Genomic DNA, 16,076 nt, shown 5'->3' with positions numbered 1-16,076 from the left:
GCTGAGACCGAGCAGGTAGGAGGACAGGCAGGGATTGCAGTGTCTTTCCCAGCTTCCCCAGCAGTTATCCATGTTGCTGCCAGTGTGCTCAAGTGTCTGCTGTTAACAGCATGCCTTCTCTTTACTGCTTTCTCCCCTTCAGAGCAGCAGTAGTGCTGCAGAGGCACAGTCAAGTGGAATTTAATGGGAGCTGTAATCTGTTGTTGCAGAATTATTTCTTCACTTGCTGCTCATTTCCACACTAACCCATCCCAATCCTCACTTGAACTCTGCTCATAGTCTCAGCTTCCTCTTCTCTTGCAAGTGTCTGTGTGCAGAGCTGTGTGTACAACAGTTCTGTCAACTCTGGAAAGGAGCAATGTCTCTGAGGTGAATTCCTGAGCATGCTTGACCTCAGTGTGTTCAAGCTCTGGACATAAGTGTTTCGTGTGGCTGGTGAATCCATGTGTAGCAGAGTGAACTTAAATTGTACAGACACATTACTGTTGCTCACAAATGTTGAGGGAAGCTGTGCTCATTTGAGGGAGTAAGAAATGTGATGATAGAGACAAGGTAGGTGCAAAATTTTGCACTACATTATCTAGTGAAAGATCAGAGAGAAACCTGCACCTCTCCTCCTTCTGCCCTCCTGCTTTCCCCCCAGTCACTTCTCTGCACTGCCCTGTTGAGGCATTCAAAGAAAGGAGCCAAATTAACTGATAAAATTTGCAGTTTTCCTGGATAGCAGGGAGGTTGCAACTCCCAAGATTTCCATCCATTTGAATAGAGTTCCTCTTGAACAGTAAGTTTTGAACTCCATTTAAGAAAGGGAATCTACCATTTGGACCCAAGCTCTCTTGTCTGAGTAGAGCACTACCTTCTCTGGGCTGAGCCACAGTCTTTTAAAGCATGTTACTCTGATTTTAGCCGTTTAAGCAAATCACTTGGGAAGAACTCTACTGCTACCTTTGCTTCTCTGGTCTGCTGTTGGGATCTTGCTTGGTTGAGACAGGCTATGATGTGGGAATGTGATGGCACAAGTTGTCTTGATGGCTGGCTATACATACGATGCTAAGAGAAGTAGTATGTGTCCCTTGCTTTGAAGTAATCTGGTGTTAATGCAGGATCAGAAAGTGCAGCATTATCCTTCCCCCCAGCCGGAGCAAGACCTAGGAGGAACAAACCACGGGAAGGGCAGTAGCCATTGTTCTCAGGGGACCTGCTTGCTCATGACTGCCAGACCATTTTGTGCTTCCCTGCTTGCTTCGTCCAACATCTGTCTAAAACCTTAAGGGAAGCAAAGGATGTGTCTGAATTTAGGAGATGAGAGACCAGAGGTATACTGTGGGATGTGCTATTTTTTAGTGCCTGGGAGAGCTTATGGGTGTTCAGTCTTGAGAAGCAGCTGCAGATAGGATTAAGAAAGCTAATCCCTCTACTTTTCCATAGTCTGTTTATAGACCAGAGCATCGAGCATCTCAGCTGGGAGCTACTCCCATCCCTGTGGGGTGGCCTTTGGCTTCCAGCCTGTAATGCTGGCCCTTTCTGTACTTGAATGAGTACAACGACCTTCTAAAACACCAAAAAAGCTGATGCTTTCTGTTTCAGAAAGCAACAGCCCTACCTCTTCAGGAGCAGTAGCTGCCAGAATTGTGTTACCACCCACATGCTCTTTGATGTGCTGCCTTTCTGGAGAGCACTGTGGCTCAGACTGCAAAAAATCACTTTGCTTGGCTGATTAATATTGACATAATGAATGAAACTCCAGACTCTGAAACCTTCAGTTTTCCAGTGGTGATTGGAAACTGAAGCTAAATGGTTCAGATCCAGAAGATGCAATCAGAAGTGCTTTTGCTTGTTTCTATGTAGGAAGACTCAGTTTCATCAGAGGGAGGAGTAAAAAAAAAAAAAAAAAGGAAAATAAATGGTTTGAGTGTTGCTGACAAAAATGGGAGATGGGTTTACAGAGATGGTTTTACAGAAAAGAAGAGATGAACTGCACAAAGAGGTAACACTTTGAATTACAACAAATTCTCATACATACTTAAAAATAGAAGAATAACATAAGAGGACATCAAATATCTGCTGATATCTCTAGACTTCTCTGCCCAGGTTTTATTTTTGTGAACATCTTTGGGTAAATCTATTGGTGTTTTAACTTCCCTTTGTTTCAAGGGTACCTAAATCAAAATGGCTTATGCCATCTTGAAATAATTAGGCTAGCAATGGTGTATCATGGAGGGCATGTTGTGTTATAAAACACTGCAGGATAAAACTTGGTAAATACTGAGACCCAGAAGGAAATCCCCTTATTTGCAGCTTAGCTGAGCTTTGCAATTTATTTGAATTACAGAGTTCAACCTCCAGTTAATTCAGCATAATTTATTGTGTTGACACTTGCTTTGAGTCAAGCTTTTCTGTTTTATCTCAGTTGTTTTTTAAAAATGAAGAATAAAAACTATTTGATTTATTTTGAAGTAGGGCACTTGGCATTGTCATCCACATAAGAACTGGTGCTTAATTCAAATCACAACTGCTTAACAATTTCATTTCTTGTCTCCATTTGGGCAAGCACTTGACTTGTTATACAACAGTTTATTACTGGATATCCTATGTCTTTGTATAAAATAGACTGGCAGAGCCAGGTTTAGTGTGTTTCTCTTGTTGTTACTTACTTGAGAGAGATCTCTGCTGTTGATGTACATAATTTATTGACATTCTTTTTCTGTCTCTGAGAATAAAATACCACCTGCCAGGGTGCTTTGCCTGTTCTATACCGATATATTTTTAGAGAACAGGTGACCACAAAGTATATTTTCATGGATCTGTTCTAATTTGAGTACTTGATACTTTAAAAAAATTTGGCTGAAATTGAGCTGTCAGATGGTGCTTTTGCTCGAAGGAGGTCTGCCTTTAGATAAAAGCCCAGGAACAGGAGGCAGAGCAGAGTTGTCTTCCTTGCCGTCACAGGTTGGTGACCCTAGTTTGTTTTGCAGAGAGAGTTTATCCTGCAGAGAATAAAGCCTGCTGTAGAAAATTTCATAGTGGAACTCAACTATTAGAGAATTTTAGAATTTTATACTCTTTGAAGACTGATCCTATTAAAAACTTGTTAACAAGAGTCAAGGTTCTGGATGACTTCCCCATCAGGAGCTCAGTTAACAACCTTTCTTCCCCAACCTGGCAGCCATGTGTCTGCTGAGTAAGCTCAAAGTCAAGTTATTTCTGCTTTACAAGTAGTCACCACGCTATCCAAGGCATTATAGCTGACCTTTGCAGCTCTGAATGGCACCCTCTGGCGTGGGATGTGCAACTGGACCTGGTACTTCTGTTGGCATGTAACCTGGAAATGAATCCTGCCCAGACATCCATTATTGTGTTGACTTTGCAGAGCTTGTAGACCTAAAAAAATCAGTGACAATATGTCAGAAAGAGGAGTAGAAAGAGCTTTTTCTCTTGTACAGACTGGGGTTTATGATGCCCATTTCTTGAAGATGCCTTCAAGAATAGTTAAACTGTAAAAGATCAAACTAGAAGGAAGATTTTTCTGCTTATCTTGGTTTAATACAGAAAGGATTAATTAAAAGGGATTAACTCAGATAAATTAATTTAGAATAAAAATCTAAAACCAAAACTGGTTGATGAAAACCTTTGTGGAGTTTGTACTTCGGTTGGGATTTCATTGTTGATTTTTTTTTAATTAATTTCTTTGTTAGAAACCAACATGCATTGGTTGCATTGGCATTTACAGTATGTAATCCTCAGCATAAAAATAATACATAGCTTGACATATGGAGAAACTTCCAAGCTTGGTGTGCAAATGTGAAACAAATGCTCTAGATAAAGAACTAGGTGTGTTGAAAGCATGACAGTTTCTCATTTCAAACTGTGTTGATAGGTGGGCCTAAAGCTCTTGCAGAAGTTACCCCCTCATCTTTAATCTTTGTACATTTGATTTCAAACACACATGCATTGACTCTTTCATGTCCTCTCGGCTTGTCTCTCTGTTTTTTATTGTGAGTATATCAAAGGTTCCCAAAGATAACAAATTTTGTGTTGTTGCTGTTTAAGGCTTTTTGGAGTCCCTGGATGACTTTTACATACTAGGCAGTGGCTTGGTAATGTTGCAGACTACCAACAGTGTGTACAACCAAACCCTCATTAAGCAAGTGGTGCCTGAATCCCTGTTGGCTTGGCAGAGAGTCCGCATTGCAAACATGATGGCAAATGATGGCAAAACCTGGGCAGAAACCTTCTCCAGGTGCAACTCTGGTAAGCACATTTTTATATGAATCTTGGGGAAAAAGGATGTGTTCACTGTACCTTGCTTGGCAGGACATGTAACTCTCATTTTGCTTTCATACCCAGGGACCTACAACAATCAGTACATGATTCTAGACCTGAAGAAGGTCAAGCTGCAGAGGAGCCTTGATGATGGTGCATTGTACATTGTTGAGCAGATCCCAACCCTCGTGGAGTATTCTGATCAAACAAATGTTCTCCGGAAAGGTAATAGTTCCTATACTAGTTACTGGCTTAGGAAAACCATCTCTTTGTGTCAACTGATGGAGGATTGTGTTTTGTAACTGGGAAGGGTTTATTACACACTAGTCCTGAGTTTAAAGTGAGAAAGTTTTGTGTGAGCAACCCTCTGTTGCTGAGTCTGTTGCCTTGTGTTCATTTATCTGGTGTGCTGTGGCAGGAATGGGGTGAGCATCTGTGTTTCTTAGCACAGGAGGGAAAAATAGACTTTGCCTCCTTGCTTGCTTGCCTCCTTACCTTTTTTCTGGTATTATTTTCTCCTGAGACCCATGAGGAAAAACATGAGGTCTATTTGAAGCAGTACTAAGTAACTGTGATGCTGTGGGCTACTCAAAATGTTTGATGAGTGGGTTATCCTGAAAGAAGATTAAATTCTGAATAGGAGAGAGTTCTATGTTTATATTCATCTCCTGAACTTTTCTGGAGCTCTGTTTTCTGATAAATATTTGCTCTTTAAAAGTTTCTTGAATTCCCTAGCAAGACTAGTGACAACTTGATGGAAAACAAAAATCTAAGTGAAGCAAAACACCCACTGTCTGGTTTAATTCACCAGTGTTTAATAGACACGTCAGCGACCACAACCTTGAGCCTTAAGTGTGTGTCTGGTGCTTTGTGCTCCCTCCTCTAATCATATGCTGAGGGGGTGAATAGATTAATTGCTTATCATCAAAATGACTGGAAATGTATTTACGTTAGCAACTGGAGTTGTTTCCCTTTGACATTTTTACTTGCGTCTAGTTCCTTGGGAAGTTCTGGCTTATTCTAAGCATTGCCACATTGTCATTATTGTTTTATGGTTTTTATTGATAATTTGGAAAAATCCCATGTCTCTCCCTTATGCATCTCTAGCTCTTTTGGCTTCCTTTGCTTTGGGCTTCTCAGTTAGTGTGGTGCAGACAAACAAGCTTAACCCTTTAGCTCTGGGAAACATTGCAACTACATCACAGCAGTGCTGCACCTGTGCAGAAAGGCCAGGCTTAGCAGGTACCCTGAGTTCCTTTTCAGCAATAATTTGAGAGCTGCTGTGTGGCATTCCTTGTAGGACTGAGCCCAACTCCAGGGCTTGGGTACACAGTGACCACTTCTTCCCTCGGAGATCTTGTGGATGCTCTGTTCTTGAGGGTGGCAGTAGAGGTTATGTGTTACTTCACGTTTGCAGTGTTTTTTCCCAGATATCTAAATGCACCTTGTGTGTATTGGGTAACACAGCAGTTGGTCTCTGGGAGTTTAACCATTCAAAGGACAGGGCATGCTAAGCACTGCCAAAGTGCTGCCTTGGAGACCTCAGCTGTTGTAAGCCAACACTACTCCTGTAAGCAGCAGATCTGGACTCCTCCATGCCATGCAGGACACCAGACAAGTCCCATCGAGGCCCCAGCCCTGTTCCCAGGTGCTGGGAGCAGCCCAGCTGAAGGAGGCTTACCTTTCTCAAGAGCAGTGATGGTTTAAAATGTTTATAAAGGGGCTGATCCCGACACACTCCATCATTGCCTTGTAGCTGGTGTCCAAAGATAATGCCCTTTTGCCACTGGCTTGGTCAGAGTGAGTTTACCACCAGCACTGGCTTTTTAACTCTCTTTCAAGCATAAACCCAGAAACAACAGAGAACGGGTATTGAAATCTCAGGTGAACAAAGGCTGCTATTGCTGTGTGCTGAGGAAAAAGGAAGCATTTTCTTATACAGGTTTGAAAATTGAAAGATTTTTTTTCTTGATGGCTTCTGTCAGCTTGTTTTGTAGGCCAGTGCAGGTGAGTTCTCAAAACCAGGTATCTGTTATGTTGCCCTTTCCAGGCAAAGATGTCCAGGAACTTTCTGTATGTTAACAAAGAAAAGTCAATCCTTTAGAAGTGGGGGAGGGCAGCACGGACTGGGCTGCAGGACTGGGCTGCAGTTCATGTTTCTTGATGATGAATGAGTTCATCTCATGAATGAGATATTGATTTCTATATCAAAGGCAGCATATCAGAGCAGAAGCTGGGATCTCAGTGTCTTCCACCGTATGTGCAATATTCTTATCGCTCTACTTCTAAATATTGCTGAGATCTTTTGCTCTTAATGGGCACAGAAGGAAGGCGTTTTGATTCAGGGAATGTTTGCTGCCTTCATGCCATCCCCCTCTCCCCCCTTTCAGCCTTACACCCTCTCTGATTTGTTTTTTTGTTACTGTGCACCCTGCCAGGTTTGACTGGCTTATAGTAGCCATCGGGTAAAGCCTGGCTGGCTGCTGTCTTGCAGTTTGCAAGTCTTGCAGGAGTCTGAGACACAGAAAAGCTCTTGCTGGAGGAGAGCTTCAGTAGCTTCCTCTGTTTTAGTAGTTCTGATGAAACGTTTTTCCAGGTTCACGTGAGACAATAGCACCTTTTTGAATCACAGCTAAACCCTACTGTTTTGGAAACTGATGCTTCCATATCCTCTAGCTTGCGTGGTTAGAGACTGGCAAGCGTGCTCGTTTCTGGAGGACACCTGTATTACAACACAGCCCGTACACAACCTGTTTTCTTCAGGTTGGCTCTAGGTCACATACGCAAATGCCAGTAGACAGGGTATTCCTGTCTTCCCTATCCTACACAAGACTCGAGCTGGTAAGGCCTCCACTCAGGCAGTGTTCCAGTGTTTATGGTGTCTGTGTATCTGTCCTTCAGGAAATTTGGTTTTTGTATCTGTGTGCATCGCTCCCAGTGAGTTCCAGTTGATTTTCTGGAGCATCTTATAGCCAGACTCCTTGCGTTGTGCTGGGCTAATACATGGGAGCCAAATCCTGGTGTGTGGGATTTGAGAAGGAACAACAGGGAATGTAAGTGCTCTGGAGAGAACTGCAAGTGTGCTGCCCTTGGGACTAGCTCATGTTGTATACTCCCTGCTTAAAAATTCCTTGGTGCCTGCCTTCAAAAAAAAAAAAAAGGTAAAAAAATTAAATGTTAAGGTATAGGTATCTATTCTTATTTATTCCAGGACTTCCTGCACCCAGATTCTGACCTAATGGTCTCCTGGCTCTTTGCAAGCATTTCTGCTTTCTACAGTAGACTTGCTTCAGGCAGTTTTATGTTACCTACCAAAAAAAAAAACCTCTTCTCTGGAGTTCTGCCTGACATCCTTTGCTCTTCAGAGTTAACAAAACTGCAGGATTCACACTGGCTTTGGGAAAAGTCAGAGCAGGGCTCTGCTCTGCTAATCAATCACTTCCTAACCTCAAAGGCAGCTATTGGCAAATGTGCAGCAATCCTCCCATCTTTCCTCATCACTGTGTACAACCACCACTGCACAAAGCATGTGTGTGCTGACCTGGCTCCTGTTCACCCTGAGTACCTCTTGTGGTCTCTGTGTTTGTGTGTTGATCCATCCCTGCCATCTCAGCATGGTGTAGTGCTCTGTCCTGGTGAGATGGCAAGGGAGCAAAAAACAGTGACTTCAAGCCTCTCACTGTCAAGTTTGGTGGAGGTTAAGTGATCTTGCACTCCTCTGAGGCTGAGCAGAGAAACCTCTGCAGGAGGGCTGTGGCCGGGCTGTGTGTTCACCTCAGGCTCCTGCAGGCTGATCTCAGCTGTTTTGCAGGATGAGTCCTCAGGGTGGACGTCTGGGGGCGGGTTGCCTGGGTACAGTCTCCAGTGGTGTTATACTGGGAGTCAACCCCGGTCATGCCAGTGTTGCCTTATTGTGTTCAAACCAGTTTGCAGTGTTGTTCCTTGGCGTGCTGTTAAGGCAATGCAACATGGAAAATTGTTTATTTTCCTTTCTGATATGAACAAGAGCACCTAAGTGATTAATAGATCGGGGTTTGTCTCTGGCAGGTTACTGGCCTTCATACAATATCCCTTTCCATGAAAAGATTTACAATCTCAGTGGGTATGCATCATACGTTGTCAAGTACGGCATGGATTTCTCCTATGAGCTTGCTCCAAGAGCAAAAATCTTCCGTCGCGACCAGGGCAAGGTGACTGACCTGGAAAGCATGAAGTACATCATGAGATACAACAGTAAGACACGTGTTTATGTACTGTATTTCTTGGATTATAGCGGGAAGCTGCAGCCTCACGTACGGATCAGTTATATTTCCCTAAATGCAGAGTACAGTCAAAGCAAATAGATAACACAAGCTTACTGTTGAGGTAGGAAACCAGGCTAAAATTGCTCTCTCAGGAACAAGGGCCCTTGGGCCTGCTGTTTGACTTTTCCAGAGTGCTTCTGACACTCCAAGAGATTTTGTGGACTGCTATTACCTAATATATCTACAGCCTGTCAATCTTGAGAGCGTTAAACCCTAAGCAACAGTTAGGTGAGATCAGACCAGAGAATTTAGCATAAAAATTCATGTCTTTTTTCCATGTCCAGGCAAATGATCTTTGGCAGGTGTCCTGGTTTCAGCTGGGCTAGAGTTAATTTTCTTAGTTGTTAGTACAGTGCTGTGTTTTGGATTAAGTATGAGAATAATGTTGATAGTTTAAGCATTACTTAACACACTAATGTTTTAGTTGTTGATAAGTCAAGGACTTTTCATTTTCCCATGCCAGCAAGCAGTGCACAAGAAGCTGGGAGGGAGCTGGGACATCTGACCCGAAGCGGCCAAAGGGATATCCCATACCATTCCATAGTATAAAATGTCATGCTCAGTGTATGAACTGAGGGGAATTGGCTGGAAAGGGCTGATTGCTGTTCAGCAGGTGGTGAGCAACTGGATTGTGCATCACTTGTGTCTCTTTGGTTTTATTCCTTTCTCTCTCCCTCTCTATCCCTTTTCATTATTACTAATTTTTTTATTATTAACTTTATTTCAATTATTAAACTGTTTGTATTTCAAATTATGGATTTTTCTTTTTCTGATCCTCCTGGTCCCATGGAGAGTGTTGGGGGAAAGTGGGAGAGTAGCTATGTGGTGTTTATTTGCCAGCTGGGATTAAGCCAGAACAGTAGGTAATGATCTGATGGTTTTTTTTCCTGACAGCGTTCTCCTTAACTGGATTAAACCCATCTTAATTAATTTATAGCTAAGCCCATCTCAAAGTACAGATAGCTGTAGATGCTACATTTTTATTCCCAGTTATAGGGAGCTCACTGATTACTGGGCTGGAAGTTTGGGAGGCCTCTCCCTGGGTGGGGTATCGTTACTTTTTGGGCTGTGAGTAGCAGCGTGCTCATAGCCGTTGAGGCTTGTCCACCTTCCCCTCCTTGTCTGCAGCTCTTGCAGTGGGTGTTTTGAAGGTTTTGCTCCTTACCACTTGCTTTAGTCCAGAACAGGAAAACAAAGGCTCTCATTGCTGCATTTCCCCACCCACCACTTCCCTTTCTCTTCTGCTTTTCTCTCCTCACAAAGTTTCTACAAGCTTTCATCATGTGGAACTGCAGATGTTGGTGGTTAGAGCTTGGCAGCACTGCCTCTGGGATGCAGAATTAGCTGTATGGCCGTGGATTAGGAGTTTGTCTACTTAATGTCATGTCTTGAGCACTGACTTCTGGCTGGTACTGGGGGAGGAAGTGCACAAGAGCAATTCGATAGAGGGCACATACTCAGCTTTTAGTGGCTCCGATACTTTGCATCAGCTTTTTGTGAGGGGGCTAACTTATTTTCTTCTTTGCTTGCCTCCCCGCCACATTTCGCCCCAGACTACCAGCGTGATCCTTATGCCGAACACAATCCTTGCAACACCATTTGCTGCCGGGAAGACTTGAATCCTTCTTTACCAGTGCCTGCAGGCTGCTATGACTCCAAGGTAAATTACCTCAATTTCAACATCAGCTACATGTTTGCTGCAGCCTGTTCATGCTCCTGTTAGACCTGTAGTAGGTTTCCCTGGACTAGGGCAGACAGGGCCAGGCATGCCTGTTCCCTCTTTTCATACTGTCCCAGTGCTTGGGCAGATCCTCAGATGGGAGTTCTGTGCAGAGTCCTACTTCCTATCCCTGGCATCAGTCCTGGCACAGTGGTAGAGAATGCAGGGGGAGGTGTATGAAACAACTATATCCATGGGAACTTCTGGTGTTCGAGGGTTAAACCCCAAAGCCTTACAGCAGCAGGAGCCTAAAATAATGCTGAAATGAGTTGTACAGCTCAGCCTCCTGTTCGTGGGGACTGCATGGGTGCCTCCCCAGAGCCCAAAGGAATGTGTTTTCAGTCTCAGTTTAGCTTTACCTTTTCAATAGGCTTTCTAGTGAGCCACACTACTCCAGGGCTCCACCTCTCTGAAAAACTGCTCTCTGAAAAGTTTGGTGATCACTTTGCATTTTAGAGGGATGCGGGAAAACCCTTAGACTCACTGTCCTGTCAAAAGCAGCATTTATTTTGGGCAGGTTATGTGGTATTTTCACTGTCAGGGGCAATGCCTGAGTAAGCAGCTGTCCAGCCCAGGTGTGCTGGGAGGTGGTACAGTGTTTTATCCTGTGGGGTGCAACCTGCTGTGTTCCTGGATTACGAGTTTGATTGCTAGGACAGGACCTGTGAAGGCTGTTTTGGTGGTGCCAGAGCTGTGTGTCCAACTTGCACAAGCTTGGCCAGCTGTCTGTTGCAGTGGCCAGTGGGAGGCTCCCCGAGCTGGGTAATACAAGAGGAATGCAGAAAATGGCTGTGTAGAGGTGTCTGATAAGGGAGGGGGTCAGTGCACGCTGGTTGTGGTGCCTTAGCCAGCACGATTAGGCAAGGGGAATGGGCTGGGCTAGGGATGGACAGGGGGACCTAAGAGGGACATTGAGAGAAGCAGTCCCGAGCAGAGGTGAAACCTGTTCAGTTATAAACACTACAGGCAATTTTAGTGTTGGAGTTTGGGAAGATGGAGCAAGCTGGGAACCTCTTAGGAGATAGTGAAGGAACAGGGTGGAGTCTGGGCAGCAATATTAACTCTGTGCTGCCTTTTCTCCATTCCTGAATTACCCCAACATGCCCCAGGGGACAGCCCAAGTTCTTAACATGCAGTAGAGCTCAGGTCAGAACCCTGGTCTGCCTGCTGAAGCCTTCTCCCCTGCTGTGCGGGGGAGAAATGCTGCCTGATCAATGTGCATTTCCCCCGCTCGCTTCTTTCCCTTCCACTGTTAACAAATCTCCCAGAGCTGTTCCGCTGTCAGGGATGGGGATGTCAAACACCATGCAGTGCTTTTGCCCTGAACTCCTGTCCTTTGTTGCAGGTGTCAGATTTCCGCCTGGCATCAGCGTTCACAGCCTCTGCCATCAACGGCCCTCCGGTGGAGGGAGGGCTCCCTGTCTTCACCTGGAGACGGTTTAACCGCACGCGGCACCAGGGCCTGCCGGATTCCTACAACTTTGATTTTGTCACCATGAGGCCGATCCTGTAAAACCAGCATCAGTAGCCTCAAATGGATTTTTTTTTTTTAATGAAGATTTTATTTCTTGTGTGTAATAAATCGACCTGGATGTCCACATCCTTGCGCCTTACCTGCTTTCCCCTGTCCTGCCTGCTAGGCACTTGGTACTGGCATTGTCTGCTTCAGTGCAGGCCCAGTGCATGTTACTTTCTTCTGAGCTATTTGGGCAGCCCTTCCTCTGACTAGGATTGATGGGAAGCAGGTGGCACAGCTTTCTGTTGATCTGAGCCATCATCAGCTGTTCCCAGAGCTGGAGTGAAGAGCAGTGCCACCAGTGAGAGTGATCGGTCTCTAGCGGCAACATGGGACCTGTCTCCAGGGCTGGGCTGAGCCAGGTGGCTGCTGTGGGCCATGGTGGCCTTATGTCAGCATTAGTTTGGTGTCTGCCTTTTGTCTGAGCAGTGCCTGCAATTTATGCTGCAAGATATGTTGCTTCCCATCCAGGAATGTCACTAATGGAGAGAGTCAAGGCTTTGTTCCCCGTGGCAGGTTGGTCTGTTATCTACAGGGCATGGCTTTCAGTGATGTTGGCAAGGTTTTCTTTGTCTGGCCAAAGCAGCTTGAAATGATCAGTCTGCCAGAGGGGGTGAAGGGAAGCAAGCAGCCTGATGCTTTTGGAAACACACCCTGCCCCAGGCTACAGCATAACAGCAGGGACAGAACTGTGGTGCATTGGATCTCTTGCAGTGGATTGCTCTTGAAATGGATTGGCCCATGCAGTTGGTGACATCTTTACCTGCTCCCTCAGCTGTTGCAGTGGAATGTGACAGTGAGATGGATGTGAGAGCCAGGGCTGGATCACAGGGCTGAGGAGTGGAGTCACTTGGCTGTTTTGTGCTAGGTTTTATACGTGTAATTAAGTAAAACAAAATAAACAGCTCTTTCCACATGTCCTTGATGGTCCAAGCTAAACAGTGCACAGCACTGCTCTATATTATGAAGGTGAAGAAGGATGAGCAGTGTGAGGTTTTAATCAAGCCCCTGGAGTTTAGTTTGTGTGATGGGGAAGGGAGTAAGTTACTGCAACGTGGGCAAGGTTCTACCCTAAATATCTGGTTGTTACAGTAGGGCTGATTTCTGCCAAAGAAAGAGAGAGACCAGAAGTTACAGCAAAGCTATTGTTCAGGATGAAAAATCCATGCGGGGACTGAAATGCTTTGTTTGCTGAGGTAGAAGGAGGTAGGTGTGAAAGGCCGGAGAGAGCATCCTTGCCATGTGCAGGGTTAAGGGAGCACTGTTTAAAATTACTAACTGCTGAAGTATTCACTATAAAGCTGTTTTTTGCTTTTCAGTACAGTCCTTTGCTGGGTAAAATTCACTGAGCCAAATGACACAGATGAAGTGTAGGCATTGGTGTCTGTGCCAGTTGCAGCTGTGCCTGTGCTAGAGGAGGATTAATATGTGATGTTTGCTTGGTGCCCGGGTGCTCTCCACCTGCATATATGGAGAGGAGGCTGCCATGGTTGCAGAGTTTTAGACACAGCACTCCCTCTTTACTCCTACCTGAGGCTCTCTGTCAGTGAAGGTGCTTTGCCTGCCCACAGCTGGGACTGCAGGGACCTCGGCCTCTGTGTGAGCCCTTGCCCCAGGTGCTTCATCCCCGCCCCAAGCTCTCTGTGCAGAGACCTCCTTCCTGTGGTGGTGGAGCCACTGGCACAGGTTGGATTGAACAGGCTGTAACAGGCATTAAGGAGCACACTTAAAAGATGGAGTGGAGCTGGGTCATGAAGAGCAGTGCAGGGATCTGAGCTGCCAGCAAGCGGAAGACCAAGAACCAGCTGCTTGTTTGAAACTAGAAGCACAGAGGGGCTGGAGGATGGCTTGACTCCCCTGTCACTCCTAGAAAACACAGAAACATTGCAGGTTGTATTTTCTGCTTTTTCACACAATCTTATATGAAAATGCTAATGGAAGAGTATTGTATAAAAGTTGATTCCCAGGGAACAGGAAGTTGCCAAGTGATTTGTGTTGAACAGTGTTCTTGATCCAGGGCACACCGAGATGCTTCCCCCTGCAGGGAGTGGAGATGTGTGGCATGTGATGTGCCCAGGACATGCCAAATGTGCATGGAAATGGGAGCTCTGTGTTTCTCCCACCTAGTGTTCTACCCTGAGGCAGGAGCTGCTTTGTGCTCCAACCCAGCGTTGTGGAAAAACAGCTTTACTTTTAAGAGTCCTTTTCTGTGAGTAAATATTTACATCAATGGGACCTTATGAGTCTTAGGACTTCACTCTGTGTGACTGTGATTTTTTTTTTTTTTTTTTTTGCCTTTGATGATTGTGCTGTTAAAGGCCACTGCATTCCTCTTACTGTGCTGTCCTGTGTGCCTCATTTGTTGGCAGAGCAGCCCGGGTTGATCTGCCAGCCATGACCACAGCAACTGGGTGGAGCTCCTCTTCCCTGTGCAGCTGCACCAGTGACCAGAGGAGAAGGCTTTGAGTAGGGCTGCATGGCCCTGCAGGGGCAAGAGGACTGACAGCATAAGTCTCAGGCAGCTGCATGAAGTTTAAAGGTCTCTGAGTATCTTATTCCCTTTTGCAGATCCCACTTAAGAATAATAAAAAAAGGAAGGTTTGCTCTAAGCAGAGGATTTGTGGCAGAAGCTGCCCCCTTTTTCACGCCCTGCTTCCAGGTTTTTCCAAGTCCTGTGGCTTCTGACTCTTCAGGTTTTCAGGCTTGGCTGGAGAGACACTTGGTAGGGAGATGGAGGTGGCTGTGATAAACCTCTCTTGCAATAAGGAAAAGAAACCTGCTGTTCAGTCACTAGGCAATGCCACAGAGGAAATGACTCCTCACAGCAGGACCACCAAAATTGCCACATGTAATGCAGGCTTTCACTTCCTTTGCCATTTCCCTTTTCTGAAATTCCATTAGCAAACTCACCTCCCTTGGTTTTACTGATCATACCCTACACTGGCCTTAGTTCTGACGGGCCACGGTCTGTCACAGCACCCTCTGTCCTGCAGCAGGAGACACCTATGCAAGGTCTAACCAGTGCCTGCCTGTCTTAGTTGAACAAGATTACAATGTAGTAATTAAGAAACTTCAGGTGGAAAAGAAACAGCTTTTTACTAACAAAACCCGAGTAGACAACAAATGGTGCAATCAAAAACTTTCAGAAGAAACAAAATAAAGTCCCAGTTCCCCAGGTGGGACAGGGGGCGGGAAGAAACCCACGGCACCCCGGGGAGGGGTGGGGGAAAGGCAGGACTGTCCCGGCAGTTCAGCAGCTGCTCAGACCCGCGGGTGCTCGCAGCCAGCACTGAAAAAAAGTCCTTTTTCCCACAGGCCGTCCGAAGGCAGAATACCTCGCTCTGAGATGGGTCGGTCTGTCTCTCTCTCTCTCTCAGTCGGTCCCGTGGGGAAAAAAACCCCTTCCTCTCAGGAAAAGAAAAGGAGGCGGCCGAAACCGCGCTCCCTGCTCCATCCGGTTCGCGACCAAAATCTAAACCCCATCGAAGCACAGACTCCCAGCCGTCCCCGTGGAAGCCGCATTTCCCGGGGGAGCGCGCCCTGCCCAGCGCGTCCGGCTTCGCTCCGTCCCCTCACCCCCCTCCCGGAAAAAACAGATGGGGACGGGGGGGGAAACTGGGGGAAAAAAAATCCCAATTTCTCTTTTCAAACTTATGACACTGCCCAGACCAGGCTCCAACAGCACTTCCGAGGGAGAAACCAACACCGTTGCTTGGTCAGTGTCCTGGTGCTGTGCTGCTGGGTCAGATTACTTCGCCTGCTCCTGGTTTGTTTTTTTTTTCCAGTTTCCTTAGCAGGAGCGTGGTGGCGTGCAGAGGTGCACTTTGCTGTTTGTACATTCTGCTCTGAGGTTGTGGCACCTTTCCAGACCTACCATTGAGCCTGTGCCAAAGCCACCCTGCAGCAAAACAGTGAGTGGTCTGCATGTTCCCTTACTCACTTCGCTTTACTCCAGCACAAGCTGCAATTACAGCAGTGCTTGAGCAGAGTGGTTACACTGTATTTGATGATAAAACTCATGTTCTAAACTATGTGCAGTAGGTACTCTTAGTCTAAATAGGCAGTTTGAGAAACGCAGGACTTTGAAGTGGGATTGTGCTGAGGCATCACTTCACAAGAGTCCATTATCTTCTGGTCAGTGACTTGAAGCAAATTTTAGTAAGTGCAAGGACACTAATTATTACCATTACAAATTAACTATAAGCCCTCGAAGTATAGGGTCAGCACTTACTTGGGGTAGGCATGTCTGTAACTCCAAGTTCTAAGTACTTTG

General features: G+C 45.6%; 1 protein-coding gene across 1 annotated transcript in view; it reads left to right on the top strand.

The window, feature by feature from the left end:
- PLBD1 (phospholipase B domain containing 1) overlaps positions 1-11,887 on the top strand; it is a 38,181-nt gene extending 26,294 nt beyond the window's left edge. The window contains exons 7-11 of the mRNA XM_050325298.1: positions 4,051-4,251; positions 4,348-4,488; positions 8,311-8,496; positions 10,121-10,227; positions 11,633-11,887. Coding sequence (XP_050181255.1) covers positions 4,051-4,251; positions 4,348-4,488; positions 8,311-8,496; positions 10,121-10,227; positions 11,633-11,800 — 803 coding nt within the window. The 3' untranslated portion in view covers positions 11,801-11,887. The remainder of the gene's footprint in view (positions 1-4,050; positions 4,252-4,347; positions 4,489-8,310; positions 8,497-10,120; positions 10,228-11,632) is intronic.
- The last annotated feature ends 4,189 nt before the right edge of the window (positions 11,888-16,076 follow it).

This window comes from Myiozetetes cayanensis, unplaced genomic scaffold (genome assembly GCF_022539395.1).
Source record: "Myiozetetes cayanensis isolate MyiCay16 unplaced genomic scaffold, myiCay2020 scf3, whole genome shotgun sequence".
Lineage (NCBI taxonomy): Eukaryota > Metazoa > Chordata > Aves > Passeriformes > Tyrannidae > Myiozetetes > Myiozetetes cayanensis.
This window is presented reverse-complemented; position numbering and strand designations above follow the sequence as displayed.